General features: G+C 45.1%; 1 protein-coding gene across 5 annotated transcripts in view; it reads left to right on the forward strand.

Annotated features, from left to right (window-relative positions):
* Positions 1-5,758: 5,758 nt before the first annotated feature.
* The window catches only part of L3MBTL3 (L3MBTL histone methyl-lysine binding protein 3), an 86,239-nt gene continuing 72,617 nt past the window's right edge, over positions 5,759-19,380 (forward strand). For 3 of the 5 annotated variants that reach the window (XM_032185555.1, XM_032185557.1, XM_032185558.1), the window contains exons 1-2: positions 14,499-14,549; positions 15,915-16,026. In XM_032185555.1, coding sequence (XP_032041446.1) covers positions 15,925-16,026 — 102 coding nt within the window. In that variant the 5' untranslated portion in view covers positions 14,499-14,549; positions 15,915-15,924. Of the gene's footprint in view, positions 5,810-14,498; positions 14,550-15,914; positions 16,027-19,380 lie in introns of those variants that run through there. The other 2 variants (XM_032185556.1, XM_032185560.1) reach the window with 1 other exon arrangement.

Here is a 19,380-nt window from a genome sequence, read left to right on the forward strand (position 1 = left end):
GTTACTTTGCTTGCAGTCACATTTGGTAGGCCTACTGAATACCTGTTTTGTTACAATCCTAACTCTGAACACTCCAGTAAGGAAGACCTCTTATTAATGACCAGAAAGGCTTAATTCAATGTTTGCTAGAGCCTAGCTGCATTTCTGTTTTCCTTCTGCTGCCATTAACCATTTGAGGCCAGGCTCTTGCATTAGCCACTTCAAGGTGAAATCTGTTTGTTTGGAGTAAACCCTGTGCATTACCTTACATACATCAAGTATGGATTTTTGCCTGTTAAGTGCCATCTGTCTTACATCATCAATAACTTTTTAGAACAAAGTATTTTATTTAACTGTTAGAACAACCTTTTTGATAAAAAGGACTGAAAAATAAAGGAAGATAAGTCTACATGTATTCTTAGGGACATCTGATCTTAGGGCTAGTAGATGCAAAATTCAGGATTCTTTCCTCTTCATCTCCTGCTGGATCTATTTCTGCTTTGCTAGGAACATCCACATGTGGTTGTGAGTCACTAAGTCTAACACATGTTACTCTAAAGAATGTTTTATTGCTCTCCAGGGAGAGCAAGTTAGAGCTAGCTTTCACCCTGCCATTGTGTCTTAAGGACCTTGGATAGGATGTCCTCCTTCTTTCCCTATGCTGGCAGCCTTTGCTGTCCAATCAGACCTACAGCACGAGCTATTGATTTACTTCCAGTTATTTTTCAGAAGCAATTACAGATCTAGAAAATTTACCAACCAAATAAACCCTTCATTTGTTGCCTATTTCAACCCAATTGTTCTCTCTGTAAGGCAGCAATCCTTTCTCATTCAGCTTCTGTTCCTAAGAATGAGGTTTGTTCCTGTGCTGCCTCATCAACTTTCCTTCTTTGTGCATATTTAAAAACGCAGTCTTAGCTCTTGGAGTGACTACCAGCTTTGGGATGGCAGGTCCTGAGTAACCAGGACCTTTCCAGAACAGTGCTTTGCTGAGAGGCTGTTGTAATCATAGGCGCAGTTGAAGCCAAAGCCTTTTGCTAAGGGAAATGATAGTGGCCCTTATGTGCATCATGTGCCCGCTCTCCTTAGAAAAGAGGATGCAGGAACAGAACTCCATGTCAAAAAGAGCCCTGTGGTGGTTGCGTTTTTCTCGACCCCTAAGCAAAACATTGCTCATTACTGCTCCTTGAAAATCTCACCATGAAACCCCCATTTTTAAAGACTGTAATTCTTGTGCTGTTCCAGCTGTCTAACACAGGTTCCTTCCCTTCTTTCCCTTTTTCCTTCCTTTCCCCCTCACATTCTGCCCCTTTCCACATTGTCGTACACTATGTTTTCTCTCTAGTACTCCGTGCCTTTCCCTTTCCACAGGACTTTTATTTTTACTGTTTTTATTTTTGGCCCATCATCCATTCCAGATGGCCCAGTCTCAGCTCTACCTTTGTACCCCTCCTCCTTACCACTCTGGACTCTTCTGCCCTTTACTGCTTTCTTCAACTGATTCAAGCTTTTGTCAGTTCCTCAAGCCCTAATGTGCAACTCACATGCCCAGGCTTCCGTCTTCAGCCTTCTCCTGGCTCAAGATTCCACATAAATATTCCCATTATAGGTCCAAATTTCCATTTGAGCCAGTCTTACAAACGACTTTTTCTGCTTTCATATCTTGTTAACCTGGTCCCATGCTTCCCAAAGTTTTCATTGGCAATATTCCCCTGGATTCACTTCTGCACTCCGAATCCCATAGCTTCCATATCTGCCTTCGTATTTCCTGCAAGGTGAATACTGCTTCTAGAAATCCCTGCAGTCTTGCAGCTTCAGTGACATCTCTGGAACACCTACTTTGCAGTGCCTTGAAATTGCTATTCTCTAGAAAGAAGCTCTCCAAGGCTGCATCAGGTGTGTACTGGGCTGAAACCTGTACAGAGGACACTGCAGTTTCTTTCAAGAGCTCATACTCAAATTTCCTTCCCAAGAAAAAAAGAGTGTTGCATGCCTAAATCTCACTGTGGTACAGGGTTAGGATGTGGCCAGGGCACACACCTGGATTTGACAGATAGGAAGTACTCCTGGTTCTCCAGTTTAGTGTGGCATCTGAATAAACGTTGATAATTATTTTGGGACTAGTAGGAAAACAAACAAACAAACAAAACAGCTGCCTTTCAATCTTCTACAAGGAAGATACTATTGATAATGGGTCAGTCCTCATTTCTTCACATTTGTGGGGACACCAAGTCCCTGGAGAAGAAGACAGCACTCTAATGTGGAACTGGAATCACCATGGATTGCAACTCACTTGTCTTTCTTTCTAGACTGGCATATACACCATCTCTCCTCACCCTCAGTTTCTCAAATCTCTACACTTCTACCTTTCCTTAACTTAGTATCATATACAACATCTTTTTTGCTAGTGATTTCCCTCAAGCTTTCTCTCCTGTCTTCCTGGTTTCGCTTGGGGAAGGATCGTGTGGCTGACAGGTAATTGTCACAGGTCAGGAAGGTCACAAAATGAGCTGCACAGGTTGCTAGAAGAAAGATGATAAAACATCACATGCAGGCTACTTTTAAAAAATACAGCCATCTTTGAGGCGTCTTAGTCTGTATTCCAAAAATCAAGACACCAGAAGTGTTAAGTAATTTGGTATAATGTAAATCCTGGCTCTCTATTCCTCAGTTTAATTTCTGGTATTTGAAGAAGAGCCATTAGATTGCATGATGGTATCAACCCAATATGCAAACTGAATCGATAATGTACATTTTTTTCCTTTCACCACCTTAAATGGTATTCACAATTTGGGATTTGGAAGCTATGTATATGGATGCTCATACACATGCTATAAGAAAAATAATCAGTAGTTGGCTACAGCACAAACACCTATTCAACTAGTTGCAAGAATACTCACAGAGAGACCAAATTTAGCTACTCCAAAACATGTCATTAAACATACTGCCAAAATCATATTAAACGCCATATTTACATATAGAAAACAAGTGTTCAAAATCCTCAGTCTTTGGAATACAGATGGAAGTCTAGTGTTCAATAAAATGGCAACAGAAATAATGCTTAAAGAGCATATTTAAATAATGTTCAATCTATTTTTACTCAATAAATTGTTATTGACAAAATAATGGGTTTAGTACACATCATGAGCTGCCAGAAAATGATTAGGGCAAGAATCAAAGAAGAGACAGCTAATGGAAGGAATCTGTATTAATTTCCCAGGTCTTTTTATTTTAATCAAAGAGCTATCCATTTTAAACTACTTACCCAATAAAACAGCTTTGCTCTGGTTCAAATACCTGGTTTCGCTTCTGACCTCCAAAATGTATCCTTCAAGGAGCTTTTTCATCTGTGTAGTCATTTTCTGGAAGGGACTACGACTTCTGCAAATTGATCAGATGGATTAGAATGTAACAGGGTTTTACAAATGCTGCATCTCCCTGTAAGATTTTGAAAGAAAAAGGGACAAAATTTTTCAAGCATAAAAAAATAGCTGTGGATAACTCTAAATGAGTGTTCTTTACATAGATTAGTCAGAAATGCATCTTGCTAACAGGGTATGGTACACTATCCACCGAAATCTCGCTGTCATCTGGAGAAATAATCAGTACAGGTCGTGCGTCCTGAAGAGTGTTTTAAATAGTACCAAATTCTATCATTCTTTAAATGTCTTCTGCAGAACCCAGCTAATTTAAGGCTACAATAGAATAATCTAGTTGTTTGGCAACTATCTGCATAGAAACATTTCAATAACATTAGGAAATGATTTTCAGAAAAGCATTGAATGACTTCATTTACAGTTTATTCTTTGTTTCTAACCCATAAATTTCCTCAACTGTGAGTTCACTGTAGGGAAATAGAAATTTTCTCATCTTTTTTTTTTTTTTTTTTTTTTTTTTTCCTGGGTCCATGTTTTAGAAGAGTTTAAATGTATGTTATCACTAATTATTACAATTAGGTTAATACTGTTTTCTGTAATTAGTTTCTAATGAACATATGTTCATTGATGAAATCCGCAGCCTATATGCGATGCCATTTGAGCTGAATGGGCAAGAGAAATGTTAATCATAAAATAACTATTATTTATTGCACTTAGGCACCAATCCTGCAAGCACTTAGTCATGAGCTCCATTTTACTGCTGTGAAAAAAATAAACTTAGATAAATAGGATCTCTCAGGATAGTATGCTGCAAGTCTAAGTAATGTCATGTTTAAATTATTTGAGCATGGACATAGCTTAAGGAATGAGAGTGGTCAGATTTGATTCTTAAATATTTTAGCACAAGTTCTTAAGTAAATACTTCGGTGAATGGAAGCTGGGATTAGGAAGTCCTCGTGTCAGAGAAGGAGCACCTCTGTCCTGCCCCCAGTGTGAGGCTGCCCCAGTCATCGGCGTGCTACTGTAACACAGCCTGTACCCAAAATGGCAAAAAGGTTTCATTTGCTTGGGTGTAAACCACTTTTTGTTACTCTGACTTCGTAGGTGAGCATTTTCGTCATGTATTTATTTCTGATGATCCTGAATCCTAACACTTATTCCTGGTAATTTATTGTTACTACTCCCGATCTAGTAATTTGAGCCACAGCTGTCCCTGTAATTGTAGAAGGAAGCGTGTGTAAAATCAAGGGAAAGTCTGGACGTTGATAATTACTGGGATTAACAGAAGTTATATTGAGACACAAGAGCCGTTTTAAAAAAGATATAATAACTCACCAAACTATTAAAAATGTAAAATTCACTTTGCACTTCTTGCCTTCAGGATAGAGCCATCTCACAGAGGTATTCTGTGGTGTGATATATATATATATATATATGATTGGTATAATTAGGATTGTATTCCGTGTTGGTTTAGTCTTTGCCTGAAAGTGTGTATGTATGTATATATATGTATATATATATTTCAAGTATCATGCATACAACAGATTGCAATCCTTCTTCCTCCCTCTTCCCCAGCCTAGTTAGGCCTCGTGTAGGTCTATTTTGTTCAATGCTCTTTTGCATAACAGACCTCCTTCTAGGTGAAGGAAGTCCGCCCTAGCCGGTGCCATACAATAAGACGGGCCTCCAGCTTTCGGTGTTTTCCGAACAATGCCAAGTGACAGAAAATAGCCGCCGGAGACCGCTTTGCTCTGGGACCACAGGGGAACGCACCGGTGGCGAGGACGTAGGCAGGTGGCACGCTTGGCAGCACTTTTCTTTGGTAAAGCGGCGAGGCTGGGAATGGGACGAGGCCCAGGGTGAGGGGGTCCCTGCCCGCCGGGGGACCGCGGGGAAAGTTGCGGAGCTCCGCTCGCCCCCGGCCAGCGCCGGGCTCCCCGCCGCCCACCCGGCACGGCACGGCACGGCACGGCACGCCCCGCACCGGGGCGGCGCGGCTGGCATCGGAAGGCTTGGGGAGGGGGGGGGGAGCCGCCAACAAAATAATAAGGATAATTAATAAGAAAAAGAAGGAAAAAAAAAAAAAAAGCGCAGCGCATCCCCGCCGAAAGGGCCCGAAATAGCGCCAGGCGGCCGCGCGAAGCCTCCTTATTATTCCCCCGGCGTCGGCGCTCGGGGGAGATGCCGCACCTCCGGCGGAGCCCCTGCTCGGGGCCGGGCTTTGGGGCCGGCTTTGGGGCCGGGGGCCGCCGCCGCCCGCCTCGCCGGGTGCCCCGCGCTGCCGCCGCGCCGGAGCCGCGGCCGCGGGAGGAAGAGCGAGCGGCGGCGGCGGCAGTTTCCCCTTTCCCCAGCCCTGGCTCGGCGGGCGCATGCTCACTTGTGCCCGCAGCCCTGGACCATATTTGTCAGGACTGCTCGAGAGCCGGAGAAAGAGAGAGAGAGAATTTGGGGGGGTAAGGAGCGGCGGGTTCCGAGCCGGTCCGCCAGCCGCGCAGGGAGCGGCGCTGGCGGAGGCCGGTGATGGGTTTTGGTTTCGGCCCTAGGTGAGGATGAAAGTTGGAGAGAGCGCGAGAGATAAAGGGAGAGGCGCACCTCCTCTCCCTCCCTTACGAAACGGAGCCGGGGAAGGGGAGGGGGCTTCTCCCCCAGCACCTCGAGCGGCAGGGATGGAAGTTAATGCCGGGGAAAGTGGGCAAGTGGCTCCCAAGTGGCTGGGGAGCGGCCGGGGCGCCGGGTGTCTCCCGAAATAATAAGTGTGTGAGTGTGAAAGAGGAACAAAAGAAAGAGAGAGGTGCCTCGCATTTCTTTTTCCCTTCCCAAACACACGAAGGGAGTACACGGGGATATATATGCTCGCGTTTATATGCACACACAGGCACGCACGCACGTATGTGGATGTGCATATCTATGTATATGGGGGAGGGAGCCGCTGAAATGCGTCGGGGACGGGGGGGGGAGGCTTTTTTTGGGGGGAGGGGGCTCCGAAGGGAGGGGGAAGGGAAGGGGAGAGACATTTTGCAGACTTGCCCCACCAATGAGCTTGTCAGTTGGCTCCATTTAATGCCACTTACGGGGCACCGCCGTGCCGCGGGGAACAATGTGATGCGGGTGCAGCCGCCGGGCTCGGGAAAAGGGGGGCGGGGGGGTCGGGAAAAAAGGGGGGGGGGAGCTGCGGCTTGCGGGGGTGCTCGGGGAGGGCGGGAGGAGGAAGGGGGGGGCCCTGCGCTCCGCGCCCCCCCGGGCCCGGCTCTTTGTTCACACGCACGGGAGGACGGGGCGAAGCGCGGGCGCCGGGGGGGGCGGGGGGCAACGCGCGGCCGGGAGGGGTATGAGAAAGCCCCGTTTTTTTCGGTCGGAGGCGGCAGGCGGCGGCGGCTGCCGGGAGATACCGGTTGAATGTGCCGTGGGTCCGTCCCCCCCCCCCTGCGCGAAGGCCTGCTCAGCGCGCAGCGGAGAGAGTTTGTATTTTCCGTCGCTCCTCCGCACTTTGTCTGGTCGTGCGCGAGAGGTATTTAAAATATAATCATCTCCCAATTTCCGCCATTTTGGGGAAAGTTTGCACACACATGCACATAGCGAAAAAAAAAAAAAAAAAAAAAAGAAAAGCTCGTAGCGATTTAAAAAAAAAAAAAAAAAAAGTCTTTTGCTTGAGTGCTCAGTTCCTGCCTCCGTGCGGTGTGTGCGCCTCGCTGGCTGCGGCAGGCACGGCGGGCGGCCGGGGGACGGCGACGACCCCTGCCCGCTGCGGGCTGGGGGCTGCGGGGGGGTCCCCGCCTGTCACCGCCGCTGGCTGCTCGGGGGGGTCCCCGCCGGTTGGCCCCGGGCTGCCGGGGGTGTGCGGAGCTGCCCGCACCCGGGGGGGGCCCGAAGGGCCGGGGGGCGGCGGCGGGGGCTGCTGGCCAAGTTGCGTGCCGGGGTCCGGCTGGGGAAGGGAGGGGGGGGCGCCGCAACCGGCCGCCTCTCGTCTCCCCTCCTGTTTTGTGCAGCCGGTGCACGTAACAACAGGATATCGGCACACTTGTTTCTCGCTAACGTGTGTGTGCGAGGCGCTGTTTTCGCGGCGGGGGGAGGGGGAAAAAGATTTTGGGGCGGGGGGTGGGGGGGAGGCGCTCCCGCGGAGCGGCCGCCCGGGGCGCGGGGCCAGGGCGAGGCCGGCGGGGCGGCAGCGGCCGGGGAGGGGGGCGAGGCTGTGGCGACCCCGCTCCCACCCCCATTTCTCCCGCCCCCCCCGGCTCCGGGCCGGAGCGTGCGAGCGGCGGAGCGTGAGAGAAAAAGTTGCGGCGGAGGCTGGGGCTGCGGGTACGCGGGGCCGAGCGGGGCGGGCGGGGGGCAGCCCCCCGAGGGGGCGAAGCTCCCCTTCCCCTCCTTCCCTTCCTTTCCCTTCCCCTCCTTCCCTTCTCTTCCCCTCTTTGCCTTCCCTTCCCTCCCTCCCGCGGGAAGGGGTGACTTCTCCGCCGAGGGATGCCCGGAGATTGGCTGCCAGCGGCCGAGGAGCAAATCCCCGCAACCCCTTAGAAAAAGAGAGCTCGCCCCCCTCCTCCTCCTCCTTCTCTTCCTCCTCTTCCTCCTCCTCCTCCTCCTCGCTGGGGGAGGGGAGGAGAGGAGGGAGGAGAAGGTGAAGTCTTTTTTCCCTTCCACTCGGAGACAGCCTCCCTTTCCCGGATCCCCGTCTCGGGGTGGGGTAGGGGGGGAGAAAAGGACCCGGTAAACAAGCGGAGTCCCTCTCCAGTTGTGCAACTTCCTCAGGAACGCCCGGCACCCGGTTCCTCTCCCACCCCCGCCGCCGCCCCCGGCCCTGCGCTGCGTTGCGGTGCGGCGGGGGGGGGTCAGGCTGCCCCCGCTCGGTTTCATTGCGGGGGGGGGGGGAGGAAGGAGGAGAGAAATTTGGGAGAGGAGCGGAGCGACGCGAGAAGCGCTCCCCGTGCCCGCCGCCCCCGGCGCTGCCCGCCTGCGGGGTGCGGAGCGGTGCGGAGCGGAGCGGCCGCTTTTGTCTCCGCGCTCCGGGGCGAGACGCGGCCCTGAGATTTTTTTTTTTTTTTTTTTTTTTTTTTTTTTTTTTTTCCTCCAGAAAGTTTCAAGTGCAGCAAAAACACGCCGCAAAAACTGGCCAAGGAGGGACCTCTGGCGGTAGGCCCCGGGCAGCCGGGCCGGGCCGCGCCGTTCCGGGTGCGCTCCGCTGCCGCCGGCTCCGGGTGAGCGGCTCCGGAGCGGCTCCAGATCCGGATCCGGATCCGGCCGGCGGCTCTCGGCGCCGTTTTGCCGCTTGCCCCTCTCGGGCGCGGGGCTGAGCCCGCATTGGAAACGCTCCCCAGCCAGCAGGCCCCTGATCGGGCAGTGAGGGTTATAATGTGTGTTATTTTGTAATTACCCGAGCCGAATTAGGCGGGCTGCAGGGTGAAATGTGACAAGAGTTGCATTTTCAGTTTGCCTCCTGTTTGGTTCCTTCTTTCCCCGGTGCGGTGGAGTGGCATCAGGCGAAGCAGTTTTGCTTTTTGTTTCTACTTGTGAAGCGAGGCTTTGTAGGGAGTCCCAAAAGTCAGGTGGAAAGCGTAAATGAAACTCGAGAGATGCAAACTCCACTTTACGTTGTTTTAGGAAATTGTCTGCGTTGGGACTCATCACAGAATTTTCGTGCTGCAAATTTAAAGCCTCCTCAGGCGAGCGGTTCTTTTTACCAAGGAAGTTATCTCATTCCCAGCAGTTCAGATGATTAACATCTGTAAGGGAGAAACTCGGGGAAACTAGCGGTGGAAGGCAGTAAAGCACTCTGTTTAGGTCCTGGTGGTGCCGGGTAGTCGTCTTTTCCCAGCGTGACTTCAGCGGCTTTTGGCTTTGGTCTGGTTGGTCTTCTAATGAACGTGGCGTGCTAATGACGGTGGCTGAAGCAGCCGTCTTATTGGATGGGTTTTTGTTGTCAACTGGGCAATTGTAGCGAACTTTGTTTTTATTTGTTGTTAAGGATGTTTCATATTAATTCAGTTTCATGATTTTTTTCTAGATTGTTGCTTTTAAAAGTTACAGCTTTCAAGAAAATGATAGCACAATGAATTCTTTTCCTTTGACTTGTTCAGTTCTGTTGTGCATCACTTGGGCTGACGTTTGTGGGTTATTCCATTTACTCTTCATCTTTTTTCATACTGCTAGGATTATCAAATGTAAGTGATGGGTGTGAGGAACCAGTGATTACGTGACACAAGATTTATCAAGGAAAGTGATAGCGTGTATGTAGTTATAGCTTATTGTTGCATCGGTAGTAGAACTGCTCAGCACAGTGGGAAATACAAGCTTTATGAATTGTAGATAAAGGAAGGAGATAAGGAGATGCAGTAACCAGTATTTAGGAGCTAGAAGAAAGTGCATTAATCGTTTAGGGACTGCAGACCTTGTGGAAGCTGGAAAGAGAAGGCGGAAGCATAGGAGGAGGGCACGAGTCAGAGAAAAGGAGTGTGCAGAGGCAGAGTGAGTTAACTGGGCAGCTAACTTCTCTTGGTGACAATTTGAAATAGGTCAGGTGATATTCAGTGTCAGGGTTTGGTGCGTCACAGTTTTTGAGATGTCTGCACAGGGGAAGGAAGGAGGCATACGCAGGCAGAGGCAAAAGTGTTCTCTCACTTTCTGTGCCTGGTTCAGGGAATTAAGAGAAATTCACAAATGGGATTTCAGAGCTGTTGTGCTTCAAGCCTTAGGGTCCAAGTAGCTTACATCTCCATTCAGGATGGCACAGACTGTAACAAGCAGAGGAGACACTTCTTCAGAGCAAGGTGTGGGTTCTCTGAATGAGTTGAATGCTGTGGGTGGTAAATTTCATTAGCTGCTGGGATAGTTTCAGCATTGGGTAAATACTAGTACTACAGTGCTCTGTGGGTATTTGAAAGTGATGCAGTAGCCAAAGCCTGTATGTAACAGTAAATGTTATGGAGTTTCTAGCTCCGGTACCTATGTTGGCAGAGACCAGGTTCAGGTGGAGGCATCAAAAACCTTACTTAGCACTGGGGCAGGCTCGCTTTTATCAGAGAGCACAGTTTGCAGTTTGTATTGAGTGTGGCCAAGTTTCTTCTGTGAGGAAACAGACATTAAGCCTACCTCCTGGGAAGCAAGACCAAACACACACAGTATCCCCGGAGAACCTGGCAGGCAGAAAAGTAGCAATAGGTAAAATAAGAGGAAATAATACTAAGGGGGCATCATCAACAGGAAATCTGATCTGATTTCTGTTACAAGTGCTAAGAAGGACAAAGAATTCTAAGATTAGGTCCCTCTGTGAATGCCATTCCCACCTATATAGCTCATCTTTAAGATAATTTGTTTGTAATAAACTTCATGAGCAACAGGCAAAATAGTGAAATTGACTTCAACCGCTCTTCAACACACAGAACAGAAGAATGGCAGAACTGGTGAAAACTAGTTTTTGAAAGCTACTTGAAAAATGAGATTTTGAAGAAAATGTGTAATCTGCAGATACTTCTTTTAATGAAACATTACAGGAATTAAAACCTTAAATAGATATTTAAAAAGCAGATATTAAAACATGGTGGATAGCCTCAAAGCATTTTACCATTTCCTGCTCTGTTCCTGTTGTGGTTGTTTTTCTTTAAGTAAAGAATCAGGTGCAAAAAGATGAAGGGTGAGAAAGAGATGAGTGTGTGGTGTACCCTGCTGGAGCAGATGATCGTGAGAAGGAAAGCTGGGCTCACCCCCTTACACTGAGTAGGAAGTACTGCTCTCTGCTCTGCACTGTAGCTACGCGTGATTGTTGGCTTTCCTTTGCTGTCACTGTTGTTGTGAAGCTAGCTTAAAACCAAGCCTGTCTAAAACAAAAGGGGAGCCTGTGCTGTGTGGGGTAGTTCTGTGTTTGCCTTGGGCAGGATGATGATTCAGCCCTGGTCACTTTCCCACTCTTACATGCTAAAGCAGAAAACGATGTATCCACCTGTACCCTACTGCCAAAGGCTGGTTGGTGTGTTCACAGCTCTGGTACACAGCATTATCTCCTGCTGATCCTCCTGATTGCCCCTGTGTGCAGGAAAACCACATCCCTCCTGTGTCCCTTCAGCCTGTGGATGCTATGCTAAGCAGCTTTCTCCTTGGAGATGACCAAAATAATCAAATGTTGTGTTAGGACAAAAACACGGTGCCTCTGTTTCCACAAACATGCATCAGGACTGGTGTCCAGCTCTATGGGAACCTCGAAGGCAGAGGGGAGATTGCTGTGGTTATCAGGACATCACCTTTTCCCTCTTTGTCCCTTGGACCTCACCCTTCCCACTGATTGCTTCCACCTCCTCTGCCTCCTTGTCTCAGGTTTTACCTCTCCGAGCAAGAGCTGATAGTATGGGATGGGAGCAGACACCAGCCTCCTCTCCTGGAGCAAGGCTGTGCAGCTTTCCTGGCATAGTACTTGTAGAAGTCCTCAAAAGCAAAAATAAAAACACACAGGAATGCATAAAACAAATAGGCATACCAAAAAAGGACAGGTTATACCCATCTGGTGGTGCTGACTTTACTGTTGAAACCTCCTCTCTCTGCTGCCTGGTGACCTGTGTTGAATTGGGCCCAGGGGTCAGAAATCATGTATGGTGCTACCTTGTGCTTCTCAAAGGTGGCATCTGAGACTTTCAAAATGCGGGTAGGTGTCAGTTAATTTTTTAAGAACTAACTGAAAGAAAAAATCCTTCTATTATTACTTTTTGACGTACTCAGTACAAAACTCTATAATTACTTCAGAAACTACTTACAAGTTTAACTGGCATATCCTCGCCTATTTCTTTGGTTTAAATCTTTAAATAGAGAATCTTTCACCAGGTGAATCCATCTCATTTTTAGTGCTCTTATTCTCATTAAGTATCAGCTCTGTGAAGTACTCATTTATTGCTGAACCAATTGGTAAAAACAAAGGTTTTTCTAAAGGATGTGTCTAATCTTATTTCATATGCATGCTTAGTTTAATGAATTTACTGTGTATGTCTAAAACAACATTAGTGTTGAAATACTAAAATGCAGCACGCTCCTTTATAGATGTTGCAGCTTACAGCTGTGAAGACTGAAACACAGTTGCATTCCTAATAGTGGATTTTGGAGATGTTTTTGGAAGGTGACTGTTTCAAGTTCTTACTATGATGGCCTTACCTTCACGTCAGATGGCACTCAGTGACAGGCATCGGCACAGCACTGTAGTTGCTTGGCCCGTATTCATCCAGCATTTTTACTACTTTCTGGAAGTGTTGTAGTGACAGGAATGATAGCAAGTGAAATTATTATGGAAGGAGTTATACTGGTTCAAAGAGCTACATCAGAGCTTTAAAAATGAAAATGAGTAGATAAGACATTCAGCAGTTTTCTTTCTCCTGTGATTTAGATGTATATATTGCAATGATTTTGTCCTTTTTTTAGTCTCACATTGCTGTAATAATGTAATAGGTCTTTTTCTCCCTTCTTATTATCATTAGTAGAAGGATGTAGACTGATCTTTCATCTGTTCAAACTCAGGAAAGCTGGAAACAGATATTTTGTTAAATGTAATTCCTTTTGGTAAATTCATTTCTATCTGCATCGCCCTGTGACCTTTTCATCCCCAACAAGAACATTTCTGAAAGCTGCAGAAAAGGACCATTATGTGAAAGTACAAGTTGTACCTTTGATTTTAATTTTAAGAGGAAAACAATAATGAATACCTTATCAAACAATAGAATACATCCTTATTGCTGATTGTTACCTAAGGAAACTCTGTTAGGTGCAATTAATTTAAAACCTGTGTGTTCTCTTAAGATAAATATGCCCTGTACCTTTCTATTACCAAGAGTTTACTTTGACTTTTTCAAGCAGTTTACATCCTGCATCAGCAGGCTAGGCTGAAAGGCTTTTTCCCTGGGTCCTTTTTTTTTTTTTTTTTTCCAATTGATTCAATTACAAAGTGTGTCTGTAACGTGAGTGGCACCATCAGAGATGCCAGGACATGATGCAGCAGCTCACTGTTGCTCCTCTCTTCAGGACAGCCACTGCTGCAAGGAAACACTTCCCCACCAACTCCCAAGCCTCTTCCCATTTTTCATTATTCCTTCTGCAGAAACCTTTGGAACATATTTGCCATAACAAACCACAGAGGGGTTGAGTGCAGCATCCACTAAATAAGATGGTAATTTAGGATTACTTAGAAACTTCAGTTAATACAGAAAGCAGCTTTGTCTGTGTTTAGCCCACCTAGCTGCGGGTAGCTCATCACACCAGTGTGCCTGGAACAGTGTGCTTTATGTCTCCCTTCATGTATTTCTGGGTAGACTGAATTTTCAGCTATTTCTTAGCAGATTAGGTCTTGTGTTTTTGTGAGAATGCCTGTGTCCCTGCCACCATGCTGCCATTGAGTTTGGTGTCAGCCCGCTCAAGTTCCTCTGCTGCAGTGCTGAAGACTGGATTCCTGGTGGGCTTGAGCTCTACAACACCCCGTGCCTGGGCTCAGATAGAGGCTGCCCAGGTTGTGTTGCAGGAGCTGCCCTAAGGTAGAGTGGTGGGTTTTACTTGGGAGAGGTTTTTAAAGACAAGGTCTAGGGATTTAGGGAATATCTCCGTTTGCATTGAATTTGTGTGTGTTTATTGATCTATTTTGAAATGAACTTTTGCGCACTGACAATATGTTTTTTGGTATTTTCTCATACAGGAGTACTAAAATGAGGGATTGAAAAGGCACTTTAAATGATGTACTTCTTATTTCAAATGTGGCACGTGTCCTTTTGTCAGAGAGCCTTCTGTAGGCACAGAGAGCTGTTGACCCCATCTCTGAGCCCTGCCTGACATGTGGACCGAAGGGGAGCACAGACATTTTCACCATGGGTGGTGTTTCCTGACTGAGGTCCTGCTTCGGAGCAGTTGTGTGCTGGCCGTAGCGTAGCAAAAGTGCTGATGGTGTGAGGTGTTGCTCGGGGTGGTAAGGACTACACAGTCCTGCTGCACATGAGTAGGAAACTGAGGAGAAACACAAGGGAGATCATACCGCAGACACAATGCTGGAGTAGTACCTCTCTGTAGTGGTGGTGTTCCATTGACTGGTGAATTTTTTCTAATGAAGAAAAATGTAAATTTGAATATTTTTTCACACACTGGAATTAATTAGCTAAGCATTCTTCTCCTGAAACTTTCAGTCGAAAACTTCTGGAAGACCTGAGTTTACTTCTGCTTGGTTTGCATCTTCTTCTGTTATCTGTGAGTGAACAAATGTTATGCTCAGTTTTGTTTTGTTTTGTTTTGTTTTTTTGTGGAAATTTCAGAATCTTAGAGAGTGTTAATAGACATTTGTGGAAACTTGATTTTGGGAGTGGGACCTAAGTTAAAAATTAAAACATCAAAAAACAAGGTCAAGCAACTGAGGAAACTTGTCTACCTATTTGAATTTCAAATACCAATCCTTGCAGGAAAAGCTTGCAGGCAGCCTGCAGACAGAGTATGAGGTTTAGGAAGTGTTTGTTAAAGAGTTTAGAGAGTATAAGTTTGAAAAGAGAGAAGCTTTTGCTGACAGTTCACAAACTGAAGGCAGAACTCATTTTGCAACAGATTGCTTCAGCTGCTAGGCACAGCACAGAAGTCCCTCAGAAAGAAAATGAATGAGTCAGATTTCACATCAAGAAAATATTAAATTAGGTGTCAGGACACAAATTTTGAGATCAGTGGGTTTCTAAGAAGCAGAAAGGAAGAATTTGGTGCTAGTCCCAAATGGCTGCTAAAACCATTTGCAATTCAGTGCAATTGATATCATCTTTGTGATAGTGAGAAGTGCTGGGCCAAAGGCAAGGGCCAGTGGTATGTGTAATGCAAGTGTTGCTTGTGCAGATTATTGGAGGTAAACTCTTACCACAGGATGGGGTGTCCAAGTCCACTCTTTCTGAAGATAAATATTTTCTCTTCTGTTTCTACTGTACCAAAGCAGAGGGATCTGGTAAAATAAGGACTTGCAAAGCCGAAATTTTCTCTCCTGCGTATGTACTTGTCTACGTCTAAATGAATTTTACAAATACAAATCAAATATTTGGTGAAACTGTATAGAGACAGGCAAGGAATATCTGGGTCTCCTGAGTCACACAATGAAAATGACAGACAGTTTCAAATTCATTTTGCAATTTTAATTTGAACTTGGGTAAATCTTTCCCATCAGCATGTTATGAGATATTCAGTAAAACCTTAATATCTTCTATATTTAATAAGTTCTTTAAATCAGTTCTTAATATATTTCTGTCTCATGTTCCCCAGAACAAATGTGTTTTTTTGGTGTACTTAACATGTGTTTTCCCCATGTCAATTTATTTGCAATTGGAAATTTCTCAGTTCTCTCCAGTTCTTGTTGCTAGCCTCCTAGTGTATAAAGCAGGGATTACATTTTATGATTTTCCAAAGATTTTCCCGTGTTTATTACTGTCATCACTTGTCCACATTGTCAGCGTACTGAGAAGTGTTTAATACTAATCCATGGAATGCTTTGAAGAAATGTCCAGTGAAATGATTATTAAACCATTTTTAGCATTTTCAGATTTTTTCTTCTTTTTTTTTTTTTTTTCTTCTTTTTTTTTTTTTTAGTGCATGCATCATGAATGAATCTGCCGCTAGTGGAAATGGTCAAGAGTTTGATGTATTTAGTGCTATGGACTGGAAAGATGGCATAGGTACTTTGCCGGGAAGTGACTTAAAGGTAAGATTTGTAATTTTTAATAAGAAAGATACAAATTTTAAATGCCAGAGCAGTATATTTCACAAGCTGGTGTGTAGGTATCTCCTTTTATGAATAAAACATGAAACTGCAGCTCAGAGTTAAGAGACTGTATCCTGTTAGCTTTTAGCTCTGGAGTTTCTTGATTCAGTTTCTGGTGCTGGCAAAGACAACAGTCATCCCCGTAGGAAGGCATAAATTAGCACTGCCTCACTATACAGACAGAAGTAATCAAGTGCACAAGAAATCTCAAAATTTAAGTATGAAGATTCAGTCCACTTACATTGCTGTCTCACTAAGAATCCCTGTACTGTCACTGACTTTCACGGTCTCATATTCTTAGTTCTTTTTATTTCTAAAAATTGTTTGTTTGTTTGTTTGTTTGTTTGTTTTTGTTTTTGTTTTGTTTTGTTTTGTTGTTGTTGTTGTTGTGTTTGTTTGTGTTTTTTTTTCTGTGCTTTTGTCATGTGGATGCCTAGCAAAATGAATAAAGTGAGTGCTTCTAAGGTTCGTATAGTTTAAAAATTAGAATAGCATTGGAATAGTACTTTTAATTATTTTTTTCACACCACATGCATTTACCCAAGTAAATTATAACAGTTCTATTTTCAAAATATTTTATGTATTAATCTTTTTTTTTTTATATAATACTTTTTACCATGGCCTCATCTACATTAGCTAAAAATACAGCTTTGGTATTAGAGATTTCTTGCACTATTTTTCCTGTTGATTGTAGTTGATATTTTCCTATAATCCCATTTAGACTAACATTGATGAGGTTTTCTCATAGTCCGATTTTTAATTGGAATCTCACAAATTTGTTAGAAAATGTGAGTTTTTAAAGGAACTTTACATTCCTTGGTGCCTAAAACAATTTCTTGTGTTAAAAAGTTAAAAACGTGAAATTTGGGGTACATGTGTTGTGCATGTTTTTTTTTTTTCATTTGTTTGTTTGGTTTGGTTTCGTTTTAGAAAACAGAATCACAGAGTAAAATCACAGATTAATTTTCTTTGGAAAGAAGCTCAAGACTTTCTAGTCTGACACCTCATTCAAAACAGGGCCAATCTAAACCAGGTTGCTCCGCGCCTTCCCCAGGACAGGTCAGACTGCCTCTAGGGCTGGAAATTCCACCACCTCTGGGCAAACTGTTCCAGTATTTGACTACTCTTATGGTGTTTTTTCCACTCACTGATAGGATGCATGATAGAATATCCTGAGTTGAAAGGGACCTACAAGAATCATCAACTCCTGGGTCTGCACAGGAGTATCCAAAAACTAGACCATGTGTCTGGGAGCATTTTCCAAATGCTTCTTGAACTCCAGCAGGTTCAGTGTCATTACCACTTCCCTGTGGAGCCTGTTCCCGTGCCCAGCCACCCTCTGAATGAAGAACCTTTCCCTAATACCCGGCCTGAACCTCCTCTGTCAGAGCAAAATGCCATTCCCTTGGGTCCCAATTGGCATATTGTGCCAATGCACATGACATGCTATGCACTGAAGGCAAGATTTAGTAAAACAAAATTATTTTTAACAGTACATTAGGCAAACACCCCAAAGTACTGATTCCTTATGCTGATACTGTCTTGGTATAAAGGGATGAGATTATCCTCCAGAAAAACTTTCCCCTTTAGGAGCTTGTGCCTGTTGCCTAGACCCATCCTCTTTATATCCTCACATTGAGTACTTGAAGACAGCAGTTAAATCTCTCCTTTTGTTCTTAAGATGGCACAAGTAATTTCCTCAGCATCTCCTAACCTGTCATCTGATGCAGCCTCTGTTTGTTCTGGTGGGCATCTGTGGGACTTGCTCCCATACGTCAACGTCTTTTTTGTACTGGACACAGCAGTCTGTATCTGGTCTCCCCAGAACTGAGCTGAGGTGAATAGTCAGATGCCTTGACCAGATGGCTACCCTCTTGCTAAAACAGCCCCAGATGCTTTTGGCCTTCATTGCCTGAGGGAATGTCATGATGCTGCAACAGAGGAGGGTCAGGCTGGGTGTTAGGAAAAGGTTCTTCACTCAGAGGGTGGTCGGGCACTGGAACAGGCTCTCCAGGGAACTGGTCATGGCCCTGAGCCTGCCAGAGTTCAAAAAGCCTTTGGACAACGCTCTCAGACACATGGTCTGATTTTTGGGTGGTCCTGTGAGGAGACAGAAGTTGGACTCAATGGTCCTTGTGGGTGCCTTCCAACTCAGGATATTCTGTGATTCATTGCTGCCACGGGTCTGTTTCTGCAAAGCTGCTTTCACACAGCCAGTCTCAGGCTGTACTGCTGCATGTTTTTATTCCATCCCAGGTGCAAGGCCTTGCATTTGCTTCTGCAGAACATTACAAGATCTCGTTAGCCTATTTCTTCACTGTATAGAATTCTTTTTTTCTGAACTGCAGCAGTCCAGCCCTCCAGTGTACCAACGACACTTCCAATTTGGTAATTTGCTTTTGCTGCCTATATAGAAGCCTTTCTTTTTGACTTTGCTATTTTCTTCTCCTGCTGAACTTTGGGTTTCCTAATTCCATTGTTGTACTCTTGAGCAATGTCTCTGTACACCTTCTCCGTATAATGTTTCCCCAGTGTTACCTTCTGCATACTTCCTTTTCCATTTAAACTAAGTCAGGAGTTCCCAGTTCATTCATGCTGGCCCTCATCCACATTCCCTTAACTTCTTGCACATTGGTATATGTCTTGTGGTGTGAAAAGGTTGACCCTGGAGATACCTAGCTTTTCTGGGCCCGTTTACGCTTCCAAAATCTGCTCTCCTGAAATTCAGTGCTGTTATTTCATTGTTCATTTTGCTCTTTTCTCTTACGATTGCAGACTCCACCATCATATGGTCACAACTGTGAAGGTTGACAGCAGCCTTCATGTCCCTAACCAGTTCTGTATTTTTTAATAATTTCAGAATTTTAAAATATCTTTATATTTTAATAATAGAAATTGTGTTAAAGGCAAGCATAATACCAAAAAGTTGGAAGAAGGAACAAGAAGGTACAAAGCAAGAAAGTATAATATCATATAAATGACTAGTACTTCCTTTTTTCAATTCTGGTTGCCCTGTGTCAAAAGAAACAAAACAGAGGGAAAGGTTGGGTCATTAATTAGTAAAGGAATGGGAAAGCTCTACTAAGCACAAAGAAAGTAAAAGAACTAGGGAGGTGTAGCTGAGTGTAATTTCAAGAAATCATGTAAGATTCTTCACATCCTGGAAGAAAGCCTGGACTTCATTTTAAGGTTGTTCTTATGGCCAGCTGATTATTAGGGCACAAACAGGATACCAGATTTTTGGACAGAGGTTCATTCTTTAGGCCAGGCATTAGGGAAACAATGATAGGTGAG

The sequence above is a fragment of the Aythya fuligula genome, chromosome 3 (genome assembly GCF_009819795.1).
Source record: "Aythya fuligula isolate bAytFul2 chromosome 3, bAytFul2.pri, whole genome shotgun sequence".
In the NCBI taxonomy this organism is placed as follows: domain Eukaryota; kingdom Metazoa; phylum Chordata; class Aves; order Anseriformes; family Anatidae; genus Aythya; species Aythya fuligula.